The sequence below is a fragment of the Mytilus trossulus genome, chromosome 7, assembly GCF_036588685.1.
Source record: "Mytilus trossulus isolate FHL-02 chromosome 7, PNRI_Mtr1.1.1.hap1, whole genome shotgun sequence".
Classification (NCBI taxonomy): Eukaryota; Metazoa; Mollusca; class Bivalvia; order Mytilida; family Mytilidae; genus Mytilus; species Mytilus trossulus.
In genome coordinates, this window is record NC_086379.1 from 80,975,287 (window position 1) to 81,002,663 (window position 27,377).

The 27,377-nt window shown below is 32.0% G+C and overlaps 1 protein-coding gene across 1 annotated transcript in view; it reads left to right on the forward strand.

The window, feature by feature from the left end:
* LOC134726701 (MAM and LDL-receptor class A domain-containing protein 1-like) overlaps nucleotides 1–27,377 on the forward strand; it is a 52,439-nt gene that overhangs the window by 10,449 nt on the left and 14,613 nt on the right. Inside the window, exons 7-38 of the mRNA XM_063591117.1 lie at nucleotides 1,164–1,233; nucleotides 1,902–2,093; nucleotides 3,023–3,152; nucleotides 3,387–3,560; nucleotides 3,855–3,961; nucleotides 4,436–4,560; nucleotides 6,096–6,250; nucleotides 6,641–6,757; nucleotides 7,051–7,148; nucleotides 7,570–7,693; nucleotides 8,651–8,835; nucleotides 9,408–9,480; nucleotides 10,523–10,642; nucleotides 11,374–11,468; nucleotides 12,439–12,565; nucleotides 13,173–13,348; nucleotides 13,853–13,934; nucleotides 14,378–14,488; nucleotides 14,763–14,857; nucleotides 15,194–15,314; nucleotides 15,542–15,714; nucleotides 16,240–16,321; nucleotides 17,314–17,436; nucleotides 17,911–18,255; nucleotides 18,657–18,760; nucleotides 19,223–19,352; nucleotides 21,035–21,210; nucleotides 21,582–21,660; nucleotides 22,372–22,482; nucleotides 22,809–22,830; nucleotides 25,615–25,685; nucleotides 26,563–26,654. Coding sequence (XP_063447187.1) covers nucleotides 1,164–1,233; nucleotides 1,902–2,093; nucleotides 3,023–3,152; nucleotides 3,387–3,560; nucleotides 3,855–3,961; nucleotides 4,436–4,560; nucleotides 6,096–6,250; nucleotides 6,641–6,757; nucleotides 7,051–7,148; nucleotides 7,570–7,693; nucleotides 8,651–8,835; nucleotides 9,408–9,480; nucleotides 10,523–10,642; nucleotides 11,374–11,468; nucleotides 12,439–12,565; nucleotides 13,173–13,348; nucleotides 13,853–13,934; nucleotides 14,378–14,488; nucleotides 14,763–14,857; nucleotides 15,194–15,314; nucleotides 15,542–15,714; nucleotides 16,240–16,321; nucleotides 17,314–17,436; nucleotides 17,911–18,255; nucleotides 18,657–18,760; nucleotides 19,223–19,352; nucleotides 21,035–21,210; nucleotides 21,582–21,660; nucleotides 22,372–22,482; nucleotides 22,809–22,830; nucleotides 25,615–25,685; nucleotides 26,563–26,654 — 3,985 coding nt within the window. The remainder of the gene's footprint in view (nucleotides 1–1,163; nucleotides 1,234–1,901; nucleotides 2,094–3,022; nucleotides 3,153–3,386; nucleotides 3,561–3,854; nucleotides 3,962–4,435; nucleotides 4,561–6,095; nucleotides 6,251–6,640; nucleotides 6,758–7,050; nucleotides 7,149–7,569; nucleotides 7,694–8,650; nucleotides 8,836–9,407; nucleotides 9,481–10,522; nucleotides 10,643–11,373; nucleotides 11,469–12,438; nucleotides 12,566–13,172; nucleotides 13,349–13,852; nucleotides 13,935–14,377; nucleotides 14,489–14,762; nucleotides 14,858–15,193; nucleotides 15,315–15,541; nucleotides 15,715–16,239; nucleotides 16,322–17,313; nucleotides 17,437–17,910; nucleotides 18,256–18,656; nucleotides 18,761–19,222; nucleotides 19,353–21,034; nucleotides 21,211–21,581; nucleotides 21,661–22,371; nucleotides 22,483–22,808; nucleotides 22,831–25,614; nucleotides 25,686–26,562; nucleotides 26,655–27,377) is intronic.

Genomic DNA, 27,377 nt, shown 5'->3' on the forward strand with positions numbered 1-27,377 from the left:
TATAAATTCTTTAAATTTAAATTTTTTTTAAATTTTTTTTTAGTGCTAGACATTTAGTTGGTAGTTTCTCACAAGGACCTTAGTAAAATTTAAACAACTTTTAATTTGAAATGTTACTTTAATTGAATACTCAGATATGAATTGAACAATATAAAAAGAACATTATTTACAAATGACTGTTTATACTACAGTAAAATCCAAATATTGTAGCGCACCGCGCGAATGAGCACTTCTCTTTCAAATCTCACCACTTCTCCCTATCAATTTCAAAAAGAGAAGTCACTTCTCCCTATAATTCTGAAGTAGTGTGAGCCCTGTACATGTATGTATAAATAAACCAATCACATGTGTTTGCAGTATCAATTTTACCATAAGGAGGTCTCAAAGTTGAAGAAACATAATATGTTCTTAAACTTTTCAAAACTTGAGTCTTAATGCAGATGTTTGTCAATTAAACAGTATTATAATCATGTTATAAATGACAATTCTAGATTACAGCTTTCCGTAAAAGCATGCAAAGCAAACCATTGATTAACTTGCTTGCTATATTGGTTTGGATGTTTGTAAACAAAAAGTAGGTAGTCTATTTCAGTCTGGAATATGATTGGACAATAAACATTAAATTCATTTCATGACAATTCTTATTGTTCAATCAAATCTCATTAATAATAACAACAGACTGAAATCCTCCTACCTACTGTTTGCAAACAACCAAGCAAACATAGCAAGCAAGTTGATCAATGTTTTGTTTTGCATGCTTTTAGAGAAGAACTGTAAAAGTTTTTCAATAAGATGTGTATTGCTACTTTCCTAGGCAATGTCAATGACGATGTCTTATAAACTGTTATTGTGTTTTACTCTTCTTCCCTGAGAAAAACTATTTTCAGTCAAGTATCTTGATATGGAAAATTATTACAAATAGATCTAAGCAATTTATATTTAGAAAAAAGCTTTAATGGTAATTTTTCAGAGATGTGACAATAAAATCAAATGTTGAATTTATTTAATCTTAATCAAACAAAATATAATTCAAACCAAGATCAAGAAATAAATCAATTTTGTTGAAAATAAGTTTTTTCTAAACATTTAAGTATTGAAACAATATATCTGTAACTTTTCTTGTTTAAAATATTGCCTATGTACCCTCTGCCTTCTGATTACAGATGTGGATCTTGGATTGGTATTGTTGGTGGTAAACAAAGCATTACACTACAAGATCCTGGATGTATAAACGTAAGTTTTATTAGTTTGACAGAGCAGACAAAACTTATTCAAGCATATACTGTATTGTCACTACTTTGTATAAGTATAACCATATAAGTTTTAAAGGGACGAGATGAAAATTGAGAATGGAAATGGGGAATACGTGAAAGAGACAACAATCCGACCAAAGAGCAGATGACAGCTGAAGGCCACCAATGGGTCTTCAATGCCGTAAGAAAATCTGCACCTAGAAGTTAACCTCAGCTGGCCCCTAAATAAAAATATTTACTAGTTCAGTAAAAATAGACTTCATACTTATCTTCAAAACATAAATGAAATAAATTTAAAAAACATACAAGACCAACAATGGCCAGAGGCCCCTGACTTGGCCATGCATAAAAATGTGATCAGGTTCCAAATGTTTTGTGAGATCTCAACCTTCCTGCTATACTTCTAGCCAATGTAGAATAAACAAACATACAGTATACACACAGTAAAACTCAGTTATGTATTGTATTAGGACTTGTAACATTGCAGCTTTACAGTCTGTCATGAAATGCAGAACCTTAATATATTTTGTTACCTAATATCAAGATTCATATTCAGCAATTTTGTTCCAGTTTTATTTTTTAAATTCATAAATGCAAATAGATATATAAAATCCTGTTTATATCATCATATTAAATATTTATTTCCAGGTTGAAACAGTGATCCATGAAATGTGCCATGCTTTAGGACAGTTACATGAACAAAGCCGTTATGATAGATACCCATATCTCAGAACCAACTGGCAAAATATACCAGTTATGTGGGCATACAATTTTGATATGGCTTACACAAACAACCATAACCCATATGATCAGCATTCTGTTCTACAGTATAGCTTGTCTGTAAGTATTGAGAATGATCAGCCATAACCCATATGATCAGCATTCTGTTCTACAGTATAGCTTGTCTGTAAGTATTGAGAATGATCAGCCTTAACCCATATGATCAGCATTCTGTTCTACAGTATAGCTTGTCTGTAAGTATTGAGTTTGATAAGCAACTGTATAAAATAAAAAAAATATCTAATCACATACCTGCAAATTTTTCAAAATGTCCATGGGGGTTTTACGTGCAAGATGGCTCTTATAGTCCTGAAAAACCTTCAAGGGGGCCTTCAATTACATTTTAATGTTGTTTTTTGACTTCGTCATACTTTTGAGCCATTGTAAAATTACTTGTTTTGTTTATAATTGTGGTCAAAATTGCTCTTTCAAAATTTCCCTTTGGGAGCCTCCATAGGGGAAATCCCACGCTAATAGTGACAGTTGGCAGGTATGTAATCATTCCATTTTAAGCCTAAAACTTTGACTGGCTTTGATAAGATTAACACTATCAAAGTGAGTATGCTCAACAGATAAAAATATATTTTAAAGATGTCTAAGTGGATTTAAATTTTTTCATGGTATTATTTCTTTCATGTTCAAACTGTGGTTGTCTTGTCTTCAGTTCTTCATTTGGTAAAATTCAGTTATTATATTTCCTTCATGTCTTTGCTCATATTTATCTGAGACTGATTGATAGTTGGTTGCTTAACGTCCAGTGGCAAATATTTCATGCATGTTCATGACAATTTTTATCTGAGAAAGAATAGTAAACTTTTATAAACTTTATATTTAAAGACCCAAGCAATGTGTATATCCCAGATACTCTCATCTTTGGAGATTTTTTTTCATGTATACTGTACATCACTTTTTATTCATCTAATATGTTATATTGGTATTGATAGGGATTATGTTTTAGTACTTATTTAAAAGTAATTATGTGATTTCAGTCTTTCAGTACCAGTAACCAGAAGAAGAGTATGTACCTGACGGATTCTAAACTTAATTTCCTCACAGAACAGACAAGGAACCTCACATTCTATGATATACAAGACATAACTGATACTTACCAGTGTACTAGTAAGTTATTTAACTCAATTCGAATTATCTAAGAAAGTACCTGGTCAAAATAATTTTTCTAATAGGTTAGTAGTATAACTCCTCTTTTCCTGACAATTCCCTGAAAGAGTTACGTATATAATATTGTTTATTTTTTGTCATAGCTAAGGTCAGAGAACGATAAATATGGTCTGATGAAAGTGAAGGACAATGCTCAAGAGAAAATATAAGAAGGATATTAGTTTATGTATAAAGTCATTTTCTGTTTAATTCAAATTTGTCTGTATCATCTACACTTTATTTTGTTTATATTAACAGAGGATTGCAGTGAACCTCCAGTGTGTGACAATGGTGGATATGTAGATTTTAAGTGTCAGTGTTTATGTCCAGAAGGACTTAAAGGTCCAACATGTACTGAAACAGAAGGAAGTAAGAAGCTTTGTTATAATGTTTTTACTTGAGCTTTGATTTTATACTTTCACCAAAGCTTTGATTTTATGTCCTCACTACAGCATGGTCTTGTCAGTCGCTTAACCATCCCAGAACAAAACAGTTGTCTACTTTTTGCTTTGCCTGGTAAGCAGACATTGAGTTTTATTATGATAAATTGTTTATCTTATAGGGAAAATCTGATAAAAATCTGGATTCTTTTTTAAATAGTTGGTTTCTAAAAAAAGGTAATTTTGGATTGTATTTTTTTCAATTAATCTTTTTGTATTTTAGACTGTGGAGGTATAGTTGACTTAACTGTTGGTACACCTTACATGATCAAATCTTCAAATTATCCATCACCATACAATATTGGGGACAACTGTGTTTGGGCTTTGAAGGTATGTATTTATGTTTTATTTCTTCTTCTTCATTTAAGTTTCAAATTTTGTTTCTGCACACTAACTTTAAGTACTCCTAATCCAAATTTTAAGAAACTCCTACGCACTGCTAAAGACCAAAACTAGCAAACAGAATTCGAATTTGGACAGTGAGTCATCTACCCTTCTAGAGATTTGCCCCTTTAAAACTTGAAAAATTGCCAAAAAAAATTGTTTTTACACTTGAACTTCAAATTTAACTCGTTAAGTTATAACTCATCCAAATTTTATTATCTCATACACAATAATTAGAACCAAAATTGCAGACAAGAGTTTGAATTTTGGCAGTGAGTCACTAACCACTTTAGAGTTATGCCATTTATAACATGGAAAACTGAAAAGCTTCAGCAGGTGCAGTTGTGTCCTCAGACACATTCTTCTTTTATTTTTCAATTTTCAAATTGTTTCAATAAAATCAGTTATGTATATCTGTAGGCTCCAGCCGGTGCTAAAATAAAGGCCACAATAACAGACATGGACATAGCTTATAATCATGAACTGACTAGATGTTATCATTGGTTAGAAGTTCAGTATAATTTGATTGGACAACCAGGAATTATGTAAGTTTGTAGAATCATGAACTGACTAGATGTTACCATTGGTTAGAAGTTCAGTATAATTTGATTGGACAACCAGGAATTATGTAAGTTTGTAGAATCATGAACTGACTAGATGTTACCATTGGTTAGAAGTTCAGTATAATTTGATTGGACAACCAGGAATTATGTAAGTTTGTAGAATCATGAACGAACTAGATGTTACCATTGGTTAGAAGTTCAGTATAATTTGATTGGACAGCCAGGAATTATGTAAGTTTGTAGAATCATGAACGAACTAGATGTTACCATTGGTTAGAAGTTCAGTATAATTTGATTGGACAGCCAGGAATTATGTAAGTTTGTAGAATCATGAACGAACTAGATGTTATCATTGGTTAGAAGTTCAGTATAATTTGATTGGACAACCAGGAATTATGTAAGTTTGTAGAATCATGAACGAACTAGATGTTACCATTGGTTAGAAGTTCAGTATAATTTGATTGGACAGCCAGGAATTATGTAAGTTTGTAGAATCATGAACGAACTAGATGTTATCATTGGTTAGAAGTTCAGTATAATTTGATTGGACAACCAGGAATTATGTAAGTTTGTAGAATCATGAACGAACTAGATGTTACCATTGGTTAGAAGTTCAGTATAATTTGATTGGACAACCAGGAATTATGTAAGTTTGTAGAATCATGAACGAACTAGATGTTACCATTGGTTAGAAGTTCAGTATAATTTGATTGGACAACCAGGAATTATGTAAGTTTGTAGAATCATGAACGAATTAGATGTTATCATTGGTTAGAAGTTCAGTATAATTTGATTGGACAGCCAGGAATTATGTAAGTTTGTAGAATCATGAACGAACTAGATGTTATCATTGGTTAGAAGTTCAGTATAATTTGATTGGACAGCCAGGAATTATGTAAGTTTGTAGAATCATGAACGAACTAGATGTTATCATTGGTTAGAAGTTCAGTATAATTTGATTGGACAACCAGGAATTATGTAAGTTTGTAGAATCATGAACTGACTAGATGTTACCATTGGTTAGAAGTTCAGTATAATTTGATTGGACAACCAGGAATTATGTAAGTTTGTAGAATCATGAACGAACTAGATGTTATCATTGGTTAGAAGTTCAGTATAATTTGATTGGACAGCCAGGAATTATGTAAGTTTGTAGAATCATGAACGAACTAGATGTTATCATTGGTTAGAAGTTCAGTATAATTTGATTGGACAACCAGGAATTATGTAAGTTTGTAGAAAAGTTTTCAATAAGTGTTCACCAATTAGAAAAATAGATACAAGATCATGTTTGAACATTGGGTCTGAAGGTATATGGATGTTCATAGGATTTTGATTTTAAATTTCTATTAAAAGATGCAGCATTGATAAAATTCAAGTCAAATTTATTCATCTGTCTTTCTGTCCATCTGCCTGAAAACAAGTTTGCAGTCAAATATTTTCATAGAAACCAGCCCGAATAAAATTTTTAGTAAAGGGCAGCTATTACATAATATAGAAATTATTATTTTTTCCAGAAAATGTGGAGAGCTTCAAGGTGGACAAACACTAGAATATGAAACAACTAATAATGGAGAATACAACTTGATGATGTTTAAATTTGATAGTCAATTTGTAAGCAGTAAAGAGCCAACTAGGGGATTCTTTATGATTGTGGAGGCATTCAATGCTGGTATGAAAATTTCATTTACTCTTAATGCTCTTCTCTGAAACAAAATGAGCTAAATGGAACTAAACCTGACCAAATTATCCCTTTTCAATTGAGTTTCAAAATTTGACAGGTAATTTTGCTGAACAACCAACATTACCCTTGTTGCTACAAAAGGAAGTACAATTTACAAATATGAAGCTCTGATTTGTTATTAGATATTATTTTCATTTCAAGTGTTATACATAGGGCAATGAGCAGCAAATGTAGTAAAAAGGAGTATTTATGATGATATATTTGACATGTACATGCTTAGAAATATTATACAACACATTCCTTCCCAACAATGAAATGGAAATGCTATCAATATGAAGGGATGGAAATATTTTTTTTTACATTCTGATTTTATTTCAGGTTGTCATAATAACCCCTGTGATTCTGGAGGAACCTGTTTAGAAGGACCAGGGGATGGAACCTTTGTTTGTTTATGTTTACCTGGCTACAGTGGAACTACTTGTAACAAAGTGACTGGTAAAGTTATTTTATATTAGCTCACCTGGTTTTTATGCACCAGATGAGATACTGTCATTACTTATGAACAAATTTTAACCAAACTTGGGCTGAATGATCTTTAGTGAGTAGTACAGCCAAATAATTTTCATTTATGAATGAGAAAAAGGAAATTTAAAGTTAAAATTTAATGTACTCTATAGAGAACAATAGCTATTTAATTTATTCAATGAGACATGTCAATTTCAAAAATTAGATTGGTTTCCATCCTTACTCCATATAAATTCTTACACTGGCTATATATTTTATTTTAGCCACAGCTGTTGTTACATGTGACTTTGAAACAGATCTACTTGGGAATTGTTTTATGGATTCTGACAGAACTACTGATATAGAATGGAGCATGTTATCGGTATGAACAAATGATGCTAATTTCATTTCCTTTATTTTTTGCCCCAAAACATAATTAAATATTTGTTTCCTTCACTTACAGACACTCTATAACAGTTAAAACATGAGCATTTTTTAATAGTATACGCAGTGGCTGTATTGCCTAATCCACATTATATTGTACACTGTATTCAGCATTACTGGTATAACTGTAGGTAATTCTGAGGTGTAACAGTATATAAAGTGTAACATAACTGTGTGACTGCATAAAGGTGTATGGTGCAGTTTATATTTATTGCGAAACTACGAAAAACAAATTAAGAGTCTGGAAGGTTCTTGTAGTAGTATTTACATTACTTAGTTGTATAGCTAGAGGTGTTATATAGTATGATAAAATTTTCAGATTTTATTTATTGTATACATATATACACATTATTTTGTAGGCATTTTACATGAGTTCCAGAACAGTTTACCCACAAACAGGTCATATTATGGCTGGTTTATATATTTATAAACTAACATATTATGGGGATGTTGCTCGACTTGTAACAAATTTAGATTTTGAAGGTAACATTGTGCTTGTATAGAAATTACCCAAAAAACGCTTTGAATTGCATTGTTTTATAGAAGTCATACCTGCCAACTGTCACTATTTGCAGGGGATTTCCCCATGGAGGCTCCCAAATTGAAATTTTGAAAGAGCAATTTTGTCCACATTTAAACAGAACAATTAATTTTACAATGACTTTAGGCTTTTAAAAGTATGTAGAAGCCAAAAAAACAACATTCAAATGTATATGCAGACCCCCTTGAAGGTTTTTTAGGACTAGGACAGTCATCTTGCACGCAAAACCCCCATGGGCATTTTGAAAAATTGGCAGGTATGAGAAGTTTCAGCCACTGGCTTTTTTTAGTTTCTCTGTTATGTTTTTTAATTAGTATAAAGAGATAATAGAAAAACTGATATATGTCCAGAGACCAAAACGTCTGAAAAATGTTAATATTCTTATCATTTTTTTTTTGTAAAAAAAACTGCAGTGTTTGTCTTTTTATACCAGGTTCATATTGCTAGATAATTTTTTGCAACAATAAACAAGTAACTTTTGATTGACAAAAGGCTGGTGGTTGTGTATTTTCAGAACTAGAAGTATCTAAAAGTATCTATTTATTTTTCTCTTTTCATTAAAAATAGTATACTGTAGGTTAATAACATTTGTTATTGTCTTTAAAATTCTATCATTTAACTTGTTGATATTGTTTGACTACCATTTATATTGTGCACTATACCAGAGTATGGTTAAACTTTTATTAATTATGATACAAATTATAAAGAACTTTCTTTGATTTACTATCAGAAAAAAACCATCAATGATTAACAGTCATAAATTAATAAATTTTAAAGAAATATTTCTCATGGATCTTTAACCAAAATATTTTATTATCAAATTAAAAACAAGCCTGAAAGAAAGTGCAACCATTTAAGTACTTCATAAAACATTTTTTTTGTACTTTTTCATATATAAGCTGGAGATAGATGTTTACAGTTGCTATACCAGATTACAGTTTATGCAAATGATCCTAATTTCTACTTGGATATAAGTTACACTGGTAAAGATCAGTCGAAGACATCACTTTTATACCAGAAAGCAGATACTTCAAACAAGTGGAAAAGTTTAAATCTGGATATACCATCAGTTGAGGATTTAAAGGTAAAGCAGTGAACATAAAAAATGAAAATTTGAGTCATGGATACCCTCTGTACATGAAATGTTTGCCACTGTTTAAGAGCCAATGGGGTATACTGTGCCTGACATTGCAACTCCTTGTCTCTTTGATTTGTATGTTGTTTTAACACATTTCTTATATTTGTGCCAATGAGCAATTAAACAATAACATTTGACTTTAAGGTACATGTATCAATTTAAAGTTGAGAAAGATAATGGATGTTGAACATTTACTATGACTAATTTTCATCACACTTATATTTGATATTCATGTTGCTTTATGTGTTACCTTACTATTTTCAATGATTTTAAATATTTTTGAATTTAGAGAATGTTGTTTTCTTTGTCCTAAAATTGGTTGATTGTTTAGAATCCATTGACAGTCCTATGATTGAATGTGAAAGATACATCAAAAGAAAAATGAAACGCCACATACCTGCTGTTTGTTTTGTTTACTGCTTTAGTTCCATGAAAATGTACAGGAAAATCCTAGGCAAGATTACTTGAATATAAAGAGGGAAAATAAGAAAAACCTGATATGTTAAATTTGATTTCAGATTACCATAGAAGCTGCAGTTGGTGATCGTGAAGTGATTATTGATAATCTAGTTCTGTTACCGGGACCATGTAGTAAGTCTTTGCATAAATTTTCTACCTCTTATTCATATTGAGAATGTATTTAGATAATAAAGTTAAAAGGTATAAATCTTAATATATAGCCCCATTGCTTTCTATGTTAAATTCTGCTAAATGGCTACTTTGTCTTTAGTTCAAACTAAGTGGCAATTTTCTGTCAAAACTATACCTTATCCTGACTTATGCTGAAAAATTTAGCATAGCAGACAGGGATTTCCATGGTGGAATTTTCACCATCACAAACAGTGATGACGCCGTACAGTGTAGCGCGATCGAAATTTATTTCATCCCTCCACACAAGGATTGGTGAACATGCTTATTCATTGCTTATTTAAATTATATTTATTTAACTTTACAATATAAATAGAAGTATAAATATTTTCAATAATTGCCGTTTTTAACCTATCAAAGACCAAGCCTTTGTCCATCTTTAGATAGTATTCTCCTGTCTGGTTTGTTGAAGCCTGTACAAGCCGACAGGTACAAATGATTAGCAATCTTAATCAGGATATTCCTCAGGCATTAGAACTGTATTGGATTTTAATATAAAAAAAGCCCAAGGGTTATAAATGAAATTACATGCATTTGATTATAATTGCTAAAAAAGATGGCGTCTGGCTATAAAAACGATAACAGTTTTGAAAGATGGCGGAAGACAATTTAACGAAGGTGCAGGTCATTTGACGATGGCGCAAGACATTATGTTATATCCGACTGGGCCTGAATTAGTGGTTCTATACCTATAAGGTGTAACAAATTTAAAGTGAAGTTATTTTTCACTCAATTAAATACCAATATTGTGATATCATTGCAAAATGGTAAAATCTGTTAAATTTGCTCTTTGGTATATAATTTTGATGATACAAAATACCTCATCATGTAAACATAATAATAACCAGGCTTACCATTACAATGAATATTAACATATTGTCTCCAAGAAAGTTATTGTCCCAACACTTGAAAGATGAACATCAGCATGATTGTGAATGCTGTAGAGCATATCTCTACCATAGGCTAAGTTATACTTATTTTTCAGGTGGACCATGTGCAGCTACCAGGCCCTGTCAGAATGGAGGAGTTTGCATTCCCAATGGTTCTACAAAATACACTTGTCAATGTGTTACAGGATTTACTGGTGATGATTGTTCACTCACAGGTGGGTAAATCAGATTCTTCATTGAATAAAACACTCATGAAAATAGACAAAAGCAAATACCTCTTGCAAAAGGCTGCCGATGCTATAATGTTTTCACCTGTCGGTCTTTCATCTTTTAGTTATAGACAGGATAAACACTTCTTTTTTTTGTTAGATCCTCTACAAAATTGATGAAAGTTTCCACTCATCAACAGCTCAGTAATTTATAAAATTTTCTTAAAGGAAAAAATGAAACTTTCATAATTCCAAATCTGACTTATTAAAAGAAGATGTGTTATAAGTCTGGTCCTAACTATGTCAAATAAGTTATGGTTTAATGGATGCGAGAGGAACTATTTTTATGTCATTCCAGTATTTAAATTGACTTTATGTATTACATATACAATTTTTACTGGTCAAATTTATTAGTAAAAACGTAAATTTCATTACAATGTGCATTGTAAAAGATCAAACTACTTTACATTATGAATAAGACGGGTGTCAATTTCTCTAATACGATCCCACTAAGTAGGCTTATTTTTTCATAAAACTTGCTTGTCAGCATTAATCTAAGATTCAAAAGAGAAATTTAGATTATAACATTGATTTCAATTTACTGGTATGCTAATTTTAACAATAACGAACGTATAAAGAACATTATATATATTGAAGTTTAAATTTAATAAATTTATGAAATTATGAAAATTATTCAGTTGTCAAGATGTGTAGAGTAATTTATTTATGTTTTGTAGGAGTGTCAACCATATACAGCTGTACATTTGAAGATGGTTCAGATTGTTTTCTGTCTCAATCCAAGTCTGGTCAAAAGAACTGGATTGTTACATCTGTAAGTTTGTTTTAGAATTCCTTCATTTGATAAATAGTTATCCTGCCTGGAACCCCGCAAAAAAGAACTTTGTCATAAAGTTTCTTTTTAGTTTTTTATTTTTTATTTCAAAAATGTTTACTAATGGGATTTAAAATCTTTTTTGTTTGCCTATTTTCAAAGAAAATATAAGTGGTTTATATGTACATGTATGTCAGATCAAGTATAAATTTGGGTAGCATCACTTTTATTGTTCTTCAGTTATCTACCTTTATAGCATTACTGTGGATTCATTAATTTTCTTTGGATACCAATTTTCGAGGATTTCTTGGGGACAGGGAAACCAGGAATTTAAATGTTCAAAGAATTACAAATTTCCTAAAGGAATGATGTATGCAGACTTTGCCAAAACCACGAAATTAAATATCCACGTATATGCAAGTTTTCTTCAAACCACGAAAATTGGAACCCACGAAAATAAATGAATCCACAGTATATGTTATGTAAGATAGGGCATCATCTGTGTCCATTCCCCATTTATTTTGTTCAAGAACTTAAGAAAAAAATCACTTCTCATGTTGTCAGCAGTTGATGATGACAGTGATGAGTAATAAAACTTAGGATCTTGCAAACTTATACTTTTGTTTATATGTTAAATGCTAGTTCAGATATGATAAGCATAATAAAGTGTGCAACTGTTGTTTACTTTTAAACATAAAAAGTTGTTTCTCATACACATACACAAACTTTGAAAGCCTTAACTGCATGAGATAATGACGCATATTGATTGTTGTGTAGTGTATTATCAATTTTAAGGTGGTACCTAACACTAGAGGGAGATAACTCGTTATATTTAGCCAAACGTTTTAATTACGTTGTCTTGTCAAATGAATATTAAGCTTCTCAATGATCAAAATTAATTTAGGTTTTTGTTATGAACTGTAGTTCAACCTAGATTGTAGATATATATGCTTTCATTGTTTACATACAGAAACCAACACCATCAACAGTTACTGGGCCATCATTTGCTGCTGAAGGATTATTCTTCAGTTATTTAGAGACATCATCGACAAACGAGGGACAAAAAGCCATTTATCAATCAAATGTTGATCTTCAAGGTAATTTTTTTCTTTAATCAAGTAAATATAAATATCTTACACATTGGATATGCAGCATAATTGAACTGATTATTGATAACATCTGCTTCCATAGAAAAAAGTAAAAACAAAAAAATACTGAACTCCAAGGAAAATTAAAAAAAGGAAAGTTCAAAATCAAGTGGCAAAATCAATAGTTCAAACACATCAAACAAATGGATAACAACTGTCATATTCCTGACTTGGTACAGGCATTTTCTTATGTAGAAAATGGTTGATTGAACCTGGTTTTATAGCTAGCTAAACCTCTCACTTGTATGACAGTCACATCAAATTATAGATGAAAAGGTTGTCTCTGTACAGTATGACACTGCTTTATAAATGTATTCTTGTTTACATGATATCTTAGTATACATTGTAATTTTTTTGCAAATCACTATAATTATCAATAAAACAATCTGTATAATGAACAGAAAATAACTTTCTTTACTTTGAAAAAAATCTTATGAATAAAGAGAAACATTTTCCTTTTCATCAAATCATTTTGATTTTATATATACATATTTGGTATAAAGAAGCATTTTAAAGATGATATATTGACATTAATTATTTTACAATTATTATTTAGCCACTGACAGATGTATGATATTCAGCTATCATATGTTTGGATTATCTGTAGCCAGTCTAGCAGTAAAAGTAAAGGGCGATAAGATGGAAGAAACAGTTAAATGGATCAAATATTACTCACATGGTAACAGGTGGCACCAAGCTGGAGTATATATTCCTGCCATGGCTGGTCTTGAGGTAGAATATAACTAACAATAATGTATGAATATATAAAATGTGATGTTATTTTCATTGAGACAGCAATGCAGCAACACAAATAAATCAAAAGAAACGATTTAAAAGGTCAGAATATGGTCTGTAACAATAAACAGTGACATGCTGGAGATAACACATGTTTAATCTTTTAGAACACTGTTATTAGTGAGCGTTAAGCTAGTTATGTATATTGCAAAGAGTTAACCGTATAGTTATGTCCTTATGAGGTCAAGTAGGTCAAAATTTGAGTTTTTCCCAAAATAAGAATTGGTGCTCCAAGTTCAGCATGAGGAGAGGATGAATCAAAAGAATATACATATAATATAACCCAAAGGTAGAGACTTCAGAGCAATAACTATGTCTTTTTATGCTTTGATAAAAGTGGTAACTGTAGTTCATACCACACATGGATAAAACATCTATGTATTCTACTAATAATATTTTCACCAAATTTGATGTTCATTTAATTTATATTTATACATATAGATATACATAGAAGCTTCTAGTGGTGGTGATTATATGGGAGACATTGCCATAGATGACGTACTACTTAGACCTGGACTTTGTCGTAAGTATTTTAGTATTTTGTATAAATTTCAAGATTGTGATAGTTTTATAATAAGAATAGATTGACATGATCCATTTTACAATGTGATCATACTGATGAAGGATGTCTGTTATCTGATCCATTGCCCCGTAAGATTAATCGTTGACTATTATTCAGTCATTTTATATATATAAATATACATTTCAGCCACTGAAAGCTTTATTATGAAGTCTAGGTGGACATGTAGTTCAGTGCGCTGGATACAGTGCAGGCGATTTGGTGTCACAATTTCTCAATAGTGTGGGTTCGAACCCGGCTGGGAAGAACTAAAAATTTAGAAAAATTAACATTAATGCACTTTAGAGTAAGAATAATGTGTTTGAGAAGTCATGTCACCATGAGAACAGCCTTTCTTGTTATTGTTTGATCAAGTTTACTAGCATTTTGTCCTTCCATTATTTCAGTATGTGATTCCAGTCCATGTATGTTTGGTGGAACCTGTATCCCTGTTGACAACTCCACTTATCAGTGTTCATGTGCAGCTGGATTTAGTGGAGAAAATTGTCAAATTGTTGGTAAGATATTACTCATGCTAATGCAAGTGAAATGGTAATTATTTCACTTCTTTGTTTGAAAACGGATACCTTTAAAATTCCTTTTATCAGTTAATTAAAAATGTTTGTGCACTTTTATGCCATTGTTATATTTAAAGATTACAACTGTTGTTCTAATAATATATGTTTAAGTTCCAAAAAGATTTTTTTTTTTTCATAAATAGCTAACTTTTGCTGTATATGAATGTACCTTTGTTCATCACTTTTCCTCATAACTTTGTTTTATTATTTGTAGATACTGCAGCTTTGATTTGTTCATTTGAGAATACATTTTGTTCTTTCCTGGAGCAAGACCAGACCAATGATACAATAGACTGGAAATTAAATGATGTAAGTTTCTTTAGTTTCAACTGGTTGTATGTAATTTTTAGTTTCACTTGTTTAATTTGTATGTATATTTATTTTCACCTGATAGATTTCAATATATTAATTCACCTGTTCATATTTTATGTATATTCAGCTTCACTTGGACAATTTATACATATATGATATTCAGCATTTTTATAAAACTGTTAGGATACTTTTTGATTTTTTTTGTATGAATATAAATTTAATGGATTGACTTTATAATGTGTGGAAAAGCTAATGGAAAAAGAGATTGTTTTATTATGAATATATACTCTTAGATACAATGAGTTGAATAATACCTCCTGTATATAATTAAAGGGACACACATCAACATCAGGGACAGGACCTTCTAGTGCGGCAGCAGGGACATACTATCTGTACATAGAGGGGAAGGGTAACACAGACTCTACTGCCAGACTGAACTCACTACAACTTTCAGGTATTACAAACAATTAAAATATACCCAATTGATTGGTTTAAATTCATGAAGAAAGAGCTTAACTGAACGGTTTAAATTAAAGTTATGAAGTTTTTTTTAAGTTTGAGGAAAGAGCCTTTTATATAAGTTTACCATATGATAAATATCTTTAATTGCATGTTTCCAGGGGTAAGTAATTAACCTGTATGAATAACCTTTATCATTTTATCATTAATAACTGATTTTAGAAACCGAGCACTGTATGAAATTCTCCTACTATATGTATGGTGTGAATACTGGTTCCCTGAATGTGATAACAGATGGTGGAGTAGGGGAGATAACTCAGTGGACAAGATCTGGAGATCAAGGTCAAAATTGGCATCAAGTTGAAATTGATTTAAACTTTACTACAACATCTAGGGTAGGTCTGGTATATTAATGCATAATTTAAGATTTAACTAGATTTCCAATGAAAAATATCAGTCATTAATTTGGTGATGTTCGGAGGGTAGGCTTGCTTCTGCATTACAGTGTCCGTGCAATAACTTGAAAATGCTTTGTTGAGTTGTATACCTGTAAATAACAAAAAGTGATACTTAGAGTGTTGTCCATCAATAACTAAAAATGTTTTGAAAAAATCTTTTTAAATTTAGGTATGTTGTTTCCTGTGACTGAATGAAGGTCAAGTTGGATATTGCTCTTATTATAGTTGTTGAGTTGTAGACCTTTCAGTAAGGAAAAGTGATGCTGTAGTGTAATAAATTGAAAGCACTTTGATGAAATCTCTTCATATTGAAAAAGAAGTTTAGATTAACAAATGTAGCAGTCATGGTATCAAGTTATCATTCCTTCAAGTATTTTTTCAATTAATTTTTTAACACAAATTATTTTTTAATAGTTGACTTATATTTATAAAAGTGCACAAATGTCATCTGATTTCTTGCAGATAATAATAGAGGGAATTGTGGGAAGTGGAGACAAGTCTGACATTGCTGTAGATTTTATTTCAATATCACCTTTGACTTGTGGTAAGTATTTAGGTCAAGTTTATGAAGTAGATAAAAAATCAAAACAAACAAAACTTAAAATGTTTTTTTTCTTCAAAGTGAGAAAGAATTACACTAGTAATTGTTGGGGCCTTTATTTAGTTGTAATCTGAAAAAACTCTTTTGAGAATAGGATAGCAATGCTAGTGACTATTTGTCAATTATTGCATATATATGTATGGCAACATTGTCTTTTGATATTTTATGGATTTCTTTCCTTGATATCATATTGTATGTTCCTTGTGTATTATTAGGACTAAGAATTTTTCCCTCTAAATAAAATAAGTTAAATCATTTTCTCAATTCAATGTGTATTTTGAAAATTCATAATATCTAATTGTGTGAAATCTAAACTGAACAAAACTTTCAGAGAGAGACCAATGCAACACATTAAGTAAAAATATAAAAAAGTCTTTAATATATTTTATACATTTGGAATTCATTATGCCTCATTCTAAACAAAAATATTATTTTTTATACCCCAGCTTTAAAAAGGGGGGGGGGGGTAATACTGTCTTACCTCTGTCTGTCCTTCCGTTAGTTAGTCTGTCTGTCCCATGAATATTTTTTGTCGCATTTTTCTCAGGAACTACAATACAAGGATTTCTGAAATTTGGTTTCAGGGTTTATCTAAGTCAGCCATACCGTGTGAAGGGTTTTCAGATTGATCATTTGACAACTTCCTGTTTTTTTACCGAACACTTGTATGATTTTACACATGAAAGCCAAGTTGAAAATTTTCGTCACATTTTTCTCAGGAACTACAATACAAGGATTTCTGAAATTTGGTTTCAGGATTTATATAAGTCAGCTATACCGTGTGATGCGTTTTCAGATTCATCAATTGACAACTTCCTGTTAACCGAACACTTGCATATTTTTACACTATTAATATTATCCACTTGCCGCGGGGGTATCATCAGTGAGCAGTAGCTCTCAGTTTCACTTGTTTTATAATTTTTTATATATTTTAGATCAGAACTCATCTTTTTGTTCTCCAAATCCATGTCAGAATTCAGGAATATGTACGGAAACAGCCCTGTCTTTCACTTGTAGTTGTAAGCAAGAGTTTACAGGAAACATTTGTGAATTGGATGGTAAGTTGATATAAACATTTAACTTGGGTAATAAGTATGAAATGGTTGAACATTATAATTCAAAGTCAAACTGTCTGATGTAAGAGTCACCTTAGTGCACAAGTTACATCATGTATTTCTCTTTCTTACTATACTTTGTTTTGCCAACCAGGTATGTTAATTTTCGAAATCCAACTACATCAAAGATACTTGAAAAACAATTTGAATAATGGAGAAAATCTTTTTAATATTACTTTAATAAATTAATTTGAAATTTTAACATTTAATTCATCTTATTGTTCCCAATAGCTGCAGTCCTTTTGTACCATTTAAGATTTGCATCAAATCAGTGATTTTCTTTTCAATGATATCTGGATTCATGACGATAGTTTATTGAAATTAATGTTTTTCATTCTTAATGTTCTTAAACTGGGGGTTCATGATATGTGCATTTTTCATAAAGACGACTTCTATATTAATAAAACTTTTTTGTAGTGGTGAATGGTAACTGGGGATCTTGGACAGATGGTTTATGTTCTGTAACATGTGGTGATGGACAAATAACTAGGACTCGTACATGTGATAATCCACAACCAGCCAATGGTGGAGCTTCTTGTGCAGGATCAGCCAATGAAATTCAAGTTTGCAATGAAGGGGCATGTCCTCCAGTCAATGGTAACTGGGGATCTTGGTCTGATTTTACTTCCTGTTCAGTGAGTTGTAGCGGAGGAACACAGGCCAGGATAAGGTCATGTGATGATCCTGTTCCAGAGTCGGGAGGAATATACTGTATGGGGTCATCTACAGAATCACAGTCCTGCAATGATGAAAAATGTCCAGGTAAGGATCATTGTTGATTTTGTTTAAAAAAATCTGTAACATTAGATGAAGCCAATAATATTTAATATCTATTCATAATTTAAAGAAAAAATAACATGTTGCCAGTAAACTTGATTTGCGACCGTCAAATCGCCTATTAGAAACTATTACAAAATAATATATTTTCATAAAATAATTGTATTAGCATAGATCACTCACCTGCTCAAGATAACCTGTTTTCGGAACATACACAAACTTATACATAATGTGACTCATGACTTTATAGAGAAAAATAATAATTATTGATATCAAACATTTTGATATAAAAAGTCCATTACCAATTACTTAACTCTCAGAATCAACTCTTTGTCTAAATAATGCATGAATCTTTAGGAGTTTAGAAGTAAGTTATTATTTTTCAGATGATGAAACGTTTACTTGTACATTTGAGGCCAGCGATAGTTCTTGTTTTCTGACTGATGAGAAAAATCTATCAAGAGATATATTTGATTGGACTACAAACTCAGTAAGTTTCTTTTTTGTACCAAATAGATTTTACTTTGCTTTCTAAAAATATCTTTTATATAATGCTACTCAGCATTGAATTTTGACATTGGTCATTTGTCATTTATGGTAGTTTATCATTTTATGATTTGATTTGATTGCTTGGTGTTTAATGCCACGTACGGGATTTGAACTCACAACCTCAATGTTGACTGACTTGTGGTACAGTAGTTCAACTACTTAGACCATTTTGCCAAAGAGTTCCCTTCATTTAATGTCAGCAAAATAACTCTGACACAAGAAAGTGTTGGGTTTTTTTGTTGTTTTTTTTTAAATATTTAGGCTGCAAGCCTCACTGAAGAGACAATAATAGTTGAAATACCATCTAATGCAGAAAAATTATTACTTTTTATTTGATCTGGTTAAACAAGGTACAACATTGTCATTTTTTTCTTAAACAGCTATTTTCTTGATACATTTATAGGGTCCCACTAAGATAAAGAAGACTGGACCCTCATTTGCAGCCAGTGGAACATTTTACAAATACATAGAAACTTTGAAACCCAGGAAGAAAGGACAGAATGCAAGGCTTGTCAATTCACAGAGTCTTAAAGGTATTTTTTTAATGAATGGCCAATGCAGATAAAGTATATATGTGGATCTTTATAGTCCTTGCTATTTTTTATTATGCCCCATTTAACTCCACTGTATTGATGTAATTACTAAATCAGTCTATCAATCTGTATACTGTGGATTCATTAATATTCGTTGGATACCAATTTTCGTGGATTTCGTGGATACCGAAGAACCACGAATTTAAATGTTCAACGAATTACAAATTTTCTTAAGGAATGTATGCAGACGTTACAAAAACCATGAATTTAAGTATCCACGAATATGCAAGTTTTCCTCAAACCACGAAAAATTGGTACCCACGAAAATAAATTAATCCAAAGTAGTTATATTATAGCCATTACCATACTAAAGGTCAACTGTTTTATTTTGAATTGCTATAAAAATGTCCAAACTAAGCTCATTTATAGTTTTTCTTTTGATAAGTTTCTATATTCATAAGAATCACACATTATGTGAATAAAAACATTTCATATTCAGTAAAATATTTGTGAAATTGCAATATGTTTGTAGGAAGTTTCCATGGGGGAGATAATTGTATTTTGGTTTCAAAAAGTCTTTATTCAAAAGAATAGTATTTAAAGTTATCTCCCCAAAGAAACTTATCAATAACATATTGTTATTTCACACATATTTTACTGAATATTTGATGTATTATTTTAAGGGATATATGATTCTTATAAATATAAAATCCTTTTCGAAAGAAAAACGATATATAAGCTTAGTTTGGACATTTTTATAGCAATTCAAAATAAAACAGTCGACCTTTAGTATGGTAAAGGCTATAATATAACTATACAGATTGATAGACTGATTTAGTAATTACATTATTACAGCAGAGTTAAAGTCCTATAGGATTGTAAGTATGATTTATTTTTTCACCTTGCTCTTTCACATTTTGACTGAAAAATTTGTTCAAATTTGTGACCAGTTGAACAATTTGGTTTAATAAAACAAATTGCAATTTGGTCAAAATTTTGAATGAGTTGCAATTGGTGGAGAGCAACACTAACAGTCAAGTCATACACCTTATCGCTATTTATCCGCCATTGCTGGATTTCACACAGGTTCCCGTAAAATGTTGACGTCATAAAACAAAATATCTGACGCCACAATGGAAAAGTGATTGTTGTTGACGTCAAAAGTTCAAGCGGCAGGGTCAGCCGGGATTAGCGATAAGGTGTATTGTAATATTTAAACATCCACAATAGAAAATTAAAGAGAATGGGACATCCATCCATAACACAAAATCAGTACATGCACATCAAGTAACACACTAAAAGCAAACGAACAGCACTTTTAATTCTATGGATTTTTTGGGGGCCTTGGTGGCTGAGTGGTCTAAGTAGTTACTACTGTAATTTCTAGCCACTCAACACTGAGGTTGTGAGTTCCAACACCTCTCATGCAGGTGCACTGCACTCCAATCTAAATTGACTAGGATTTTAAGTCAAAGGTCGGTGGTTTTCCTTGAGCACTCTGGCTTCCTCCACCAATAAAAACTGACCACTACCAAATAGCCTAAATGCTGTGCTTGAAAGTGGCGTTTAAACACCAAAAATCAAATCAAATCTATTAATTTTGTAAGATGTAGCAAGCTTGTTTTTACCTCTAACAAATATTTTTGTTCTCCATTTTATCTTAGTTAATTGTTTATTTTCAGCTCTGAGTAGATGTCTCAGCTTTTCGTACAACATGAATGGTCCCCAGATAGGATCTCTGAATGTTCTTAGCATAGATTCTAGTGCACAGGAAACAATTTTATGGAGTAGAAATGGAAACAAGGGAAACGTGTGGAGGCAAGGAAGTGTTAATGTTAATACTTCACCAGATATGCAGGTAATTTATTGAAATCCGTTGAAAAAAAACATACTAAGTAGGAATCAGAAACCATAAATCAAATAAACTGGCAATAGTTTGACTGAAAGTAAAAACATAATAAGACCATGATTTGTGAATGGTATTTGGTAAGCAGTTGTTCTAGTAATGGCTGTTTTCATTTCCACGAAGATTGTTTGGCCCAGCATCCTCAGTCATTGATTATCAACTTGGAGTATTTACATTTTTATTAAAGTATTGCTGTTTAAATTTAAATATTTGCCTTACACTTTCAAAATTATACTCAAATGAGACATATCTTTGTGTAAACTATTTATTTTTTACTATAAATTTTAAAGTACATTTTGCTATTGTTTTGTTCCGTTTTACAGCTCGCAATTGAAGGTGTAGTAGGTGGAAAAAAAGGACACATTGCTGTGGATAATATTTTACTGAAACCTGAGGAATGTCGTATGTATTGTTGTTACTTTAGGTTTAAATGACATCTGAATGTTACCTTTGGTTAATTATTTGTAAGCATAGTCCCAACTGGCCAAATGAGCTATTACAATTAACTTTATTTTAATTATAGGTCAAACAAGGTCATTTTTTTTGTTGATATCATGGAAGCATAATCACCTTGAGAGAAGGAAGTTGAGGATTCAATCCGTGGCTGAGTGAAGTCAATAACTAAAGCATGTTTTTTACTGCTTTTCTGCTAAGCATGCAGCATTCAGTAGTAACCTCAAAGATCTGTTGGCTTAGAGTCAGAATAATCTAATAATAATTTTTATAGGATGAAATATCTTCTTTTTGAATTTTCTTGTGAACCAGACTCAGCATGTTTGTTCAGTAGAGAGCATGGTTCCTGTCTCTCTAACATATTCTCATACCAAACATTAATATTTGCATGTAATATTTTACCAATCAATCCATCCATCATTTTATGGCCCCATCAAAGATTCTATATACTGACACTACAGCTTTATATTTAAATGAAAATTTTTTTTTTTATTTTTCTTAATTACAAAATGGTGTAATGGTTACAAAAATAATAAACAGAATGCTTTTTTGAAACTTTAAAGACACTTTTAAGACGAGTAAAATGTGGATAAGAAATATAGGATGGTTAGATATACTACTAACCTGTGTTAACTACTAAATAGTATCCTTTTGTTTTAGCACCCTGTGATGTTGAACCCTGTCAGAATGGAGGAGTTTGTTCTGTGACAGGGGATACGTACACATGTACCTGTCCTGCAGGATTTGGTGGTCCTAACTGTCAGTATATAGGTATGTATATCTACATAGTGTTATGATTGGTGATTCTTACACATGTACCTGTCCTACAGGATTTGGTGGTCCTAACTGTCAGTATATAGGTATGTATATCTACATAGTGTTATGATTGGTGATTCTTACACATGTACCTGTCCTGCAGGATTTGGTGGTCCTAATTGTCAGTATATAGGTATGTATATGTACAGAGAATTATGATTGGTGATTCTTACACATGTACCTGTCCTGCAGGATTTGGTGGTCCTAATTGTCAGTATATAGGTATGTATATCTTCATAGTGTTATGATTGATGATTCTTACACATGTACCTGTCCTACAGGATTTGGTGGTCCTAATTGTCAGTATATAGGTATGTATATGTACAGAGAATTATGATTGGTGATTCTTACACATGTACCTGTCCTGCAGGATTTGGTGGTCCTAATTGTCAGTATATAGGTATGTATATCTTCATAGTGTTATGATTGATGATTCTTACACATGTACCTGTCCTGCAGGATTTGGTGGTCCTAATTATCAGTATATAGGTATGTATATGTACAGAGAATTATGATTGGTGATTCTTACACATGTACCTGTCATACAGGATTTGGTGGTCCTAACTGTCAGTATATAGGTATGTATATCTACATAGTGTTATGATTGGTGATTCTTACACATGTACCTGTCCTACAGGATATGGTGGTCCTAATTGTCAGTATATAGGTATGTATATCTTCATAGTGTTATGATTGGTGATTCTTACACATGTACCTGTCCTACAGGATTTGGTGGTCCTAATTGTCAGTATATAGGTATGTATATCTTCATAGTGTTATGATTGGTGATTCTTACACATGTACCTGTCCTACAGGATTTGGTGGTCCTAATTGTCAGTATATAGGTATGTATATTAACATAGTGTTATGATTGGTGATTCTTACACATGTACCTGTCCTACAGGATTTGGTGGTCCTAATTGTCAGTATATAGGTATGTATATCTTCATAGTGTTATGATTGGTGATTCTTACACATGTACCTGTCCTACAGGATTTGGTGGTCCTAATTGTCAGTATATAGGTATGTATATCTTCATAGTGTTATGATTGGTGATTCTTACACATGTACCTGTCCTACAGGATTTGGTGGTCCTAATTGTCAGTATATAGGTATGTATATCTACATAGTGTTATGATTGGTGATTCTTACACATGTACCTGTCCTACAGGATATGGTGTCCTAATTGTCAGTATATAGGTATGTATATCTTCATAGTGTTATGATTGGTGATTCTTACACATGAACCTGTCCTGCAGGATTTGGTGGTCCTAATTGTCAGTATATAGGTATGTATATCTACATAGTGTTTTGATTGGTGATTCTTACACATGTACCTGTCCTGCAGGATATGGTGGTCCTAATTGTCAGTATATAGGTATGTATATGTACAGAGAATTATGATTGGTGATTCTTACACATGTACCTGTCCTGCAGGATTTGGTGGTCCTAATTGTCAGTATATAGGTATGTATATCTACATATTGTTATGATTGGTGATTCTTACACATGAACCTGTCCTGCAGGATTTGGTGGTCCTAATTGTCAGTATATAGGTATGTATATCTACATAGTGTTTTGATTGGTGATTCTTACACATGTACCTGTCCTGCAGGATATGGTGGTCCTAACTGTCAGTATATAGGTATGTATATCTTCATAGTGTTATGATTGGTGATTCTTACACATGTACCTGTCCTGCAGGATATGGTGGTCCTAACTGTCAGTATATAGGTATGTATATCTTCATAGTGTTATGATTGGTGATTCTTACACATGTACCTGTCCTACAGGATATGGTGGTCCTAATTGTCAGTATATAGGTATGTATATCTTCATAGTGTTATGATTGGTGATTCTTACACATGTACCTGTCCTGCAGGATTTGGTGGTCCTAACTGTCAGTATATAGGTATGTATATCTACATAGTGTTATGATTGGTGATTCTTACACATGTACCTGTCCTGCAGGATTTGGTGGTCCTAACTGTCAGTATATAGGTATGTATATTAACATAGTGTTATGATTGGTGATTCTTACACATGTACCTGTCCTACAGGATTTGGTGGTCCTAATTGTCAGTATATAGGTATGTATATCTACATAGTGTTATGATTGGTGATTCTTACACATGTACCTGTCCTGCAGGATTTGGTGGTCCTAACTGTCAGTATATAGGTATGTATATTAACATAGTGTTATGATTGGTGATTCTTACACATGTACCTGTCCTACAGGATTTGGTGGTCCTAATTGTCAGTATATAGGTATGTATATCTACATAGTGTTATGATTGGTGATTCTTACACATGTACCTGTCCTGCAGGATTTGGTGGTCCTAACTGTCAGTATATAGGTATGTATATCTACATAGTGTTATGATTGGTGATTCTTACACATGTACCTGTCCTGCAGGATTTGGTGGTCCTAACTGTCAGTATATAGGTATGTATATTAACATAGTGTTATGATTGGTGATTCTTACACATGTACCTGTCCTACAGGATATGGTGGTCCTAATTGTCAGTATATAGGTATGTATATCTTCATAGTGTTATGATTGGTGATTCTTACACATGTACCTGTCCTACAGGATATGGTGGTCCTAATTGTCAGTATATAGGTATGTATATCTTCATAGTGTTATGATTGGTGATTCTTACACATGTACCTGTCCTGCAGGATTTGGTGGTCCTAACTGTCAGTATATAGGTATGTATATGTACATAGTGTTATGATTGGTGATTCTTACACATGTACCTGTCCTACAGGATATGGTGGTCCTAACTGTCAGTATATAGGTATGTATATGTACAGAGAATTATGATTGGTGATTCTTACACATGTACCTGTCCTGCAGGATTTGGTGGTCCTAACTGTCAGTATATAGGTATGTATATCTACATAGTGTTATGATTGGTGATTCTTACACATGTACCTGTCCTGCAGGATTTGGTGGTCCTAACTGTCAGTATATAGGTATGTATATTAACATAGTGTTATGATTGGTGATTCTTACACATGTACCTGTCCTGCAGGATTTGGTGGTCCTAACTGTCAGTATATAGGTATGTATATTAACATAGTGTTATGATTGGTGATTCTTACACATGTACCTGTCCTACAGGATTTGGTGGTCCTAATTGTCAGTATATAGGTATGTATATCTACATAGTGTTATGATTGGTGATTCTTACACATGTACCTGTCCTACAGGATATGGTGGTCCTAATTGTCAGTATATAGGTATGTATATCTTCATAGTGTTATGATTGGTGATTCTTACACATGTACCTGTCCTGCAGGATTTGGTGGTCCTAACTGTCAGTATATAGGTATGTATATGTACAGAGAATTATGATTGGTGATTCTTACACATGTACCTGTCCTGCAGGATTTGGTGGTCCTAACTGTCAGTATATAGGTATGTATATCTTCATAGTGTTATGATAGGTGATTCTTACACATGTACCTGTCCTGCAGGATATGGTGGTCCTTACTGTCAGTATATAGGTATGTATATCTACATAGTGTTATGATTGGTGATTCTTACACATGTACCTGTCCTGCAGGATTTGGTGGTCCTAACTGTCAGTATATAGGTATGTATATGTACAGAGAATTATGATTGGTGATTCTTAACAGTAATGACCCTATAGTATTTTGTTGATACTGACTTTCAGAGTACAGGTGTGTATCTACACAAAGCTTTGTGACAAGATATTCTTAACGGTATTACTTTCATTAAGTATTTGTTAAAAAGGGGGGGGGAGAAAAAAAGTATTTGGTAAAACTTACTGTCATTATATAGGAGTTTATCTTCACAGAGCTCTGTGACAAGATAGTCTTTCTTACCTGTGTGACTATCCTTTAGAATGTAGTGATACGGACTGCCAATACCTATTAGAGCTTTGTGACATGATATTTTTAACTGTTTGGGTGGATTTGTTAAAATTGGAATGATAAATGTTATAAATCATTTTCCATTCATTGTTATTGTTATTGATATGAGAAGACTTTTCATTTTGTTTTAGATGCTGAAGGATATTGCTCCTTTCAGATGTCTGATCCAGATTGTTTCCTCATACAAGATGTTACAGATAATTTTGATTGGTCAAGAGATAGTGTAAGTTAACTTGTTTACTTAATGCCATCTTTTTGCCCCACCTACGAAAAAAGTACACATGTGCCCTATGATATGATCTTTCTAATTTTAATGCAAAAATAGTGTTTTTACCCCAAGTTCAAGGCTCACTGAACATAGAAAATGATAGTGCAAATTGGTCAAGGTAGTTTTTGATGAAGTTGAAGTCCAATCAACTTGAAACTTAGTATACATGTTCCCTGTGATATGATCTTTCTAATTTGAATGCCAAATTAGAGTTTTTACCCCAATTTCACGGTCCACTAAACACAGAAAATGATAGTGCAAGTGGGGCATCCGTGTACTATGGACACATTCTTGTTTTGATAAATCATTTCATAGAAATTGATCCAATATCCACCCATTTAGGTGCAAATCATATCTCTGGCCTTACATTGATACTGTGCTATGTACGCAATGTTTCAGGTTATTTCGGAAATGTTTTTATTCCAGGGAAACCTTCATCAGAGACCACCCCTATTGTTTTTGTTTTGATTTGTTTTGATTTTTTGATTTTTGATTTTTAGTTTATTTCTTTTTTATTTCTTTTTTATTACTATTTTACTTTAATTTTTTTTAATTCTAAATATTTTAAACATTTTCTGAATTGTGTTTCTGTTTCTTTTGAACCCTATTGATAGGTTTTTATGGAACTTAGCACCTATTGTAGAATCCGTTTTGATAAGATGCCAGTATTTCCTGAAT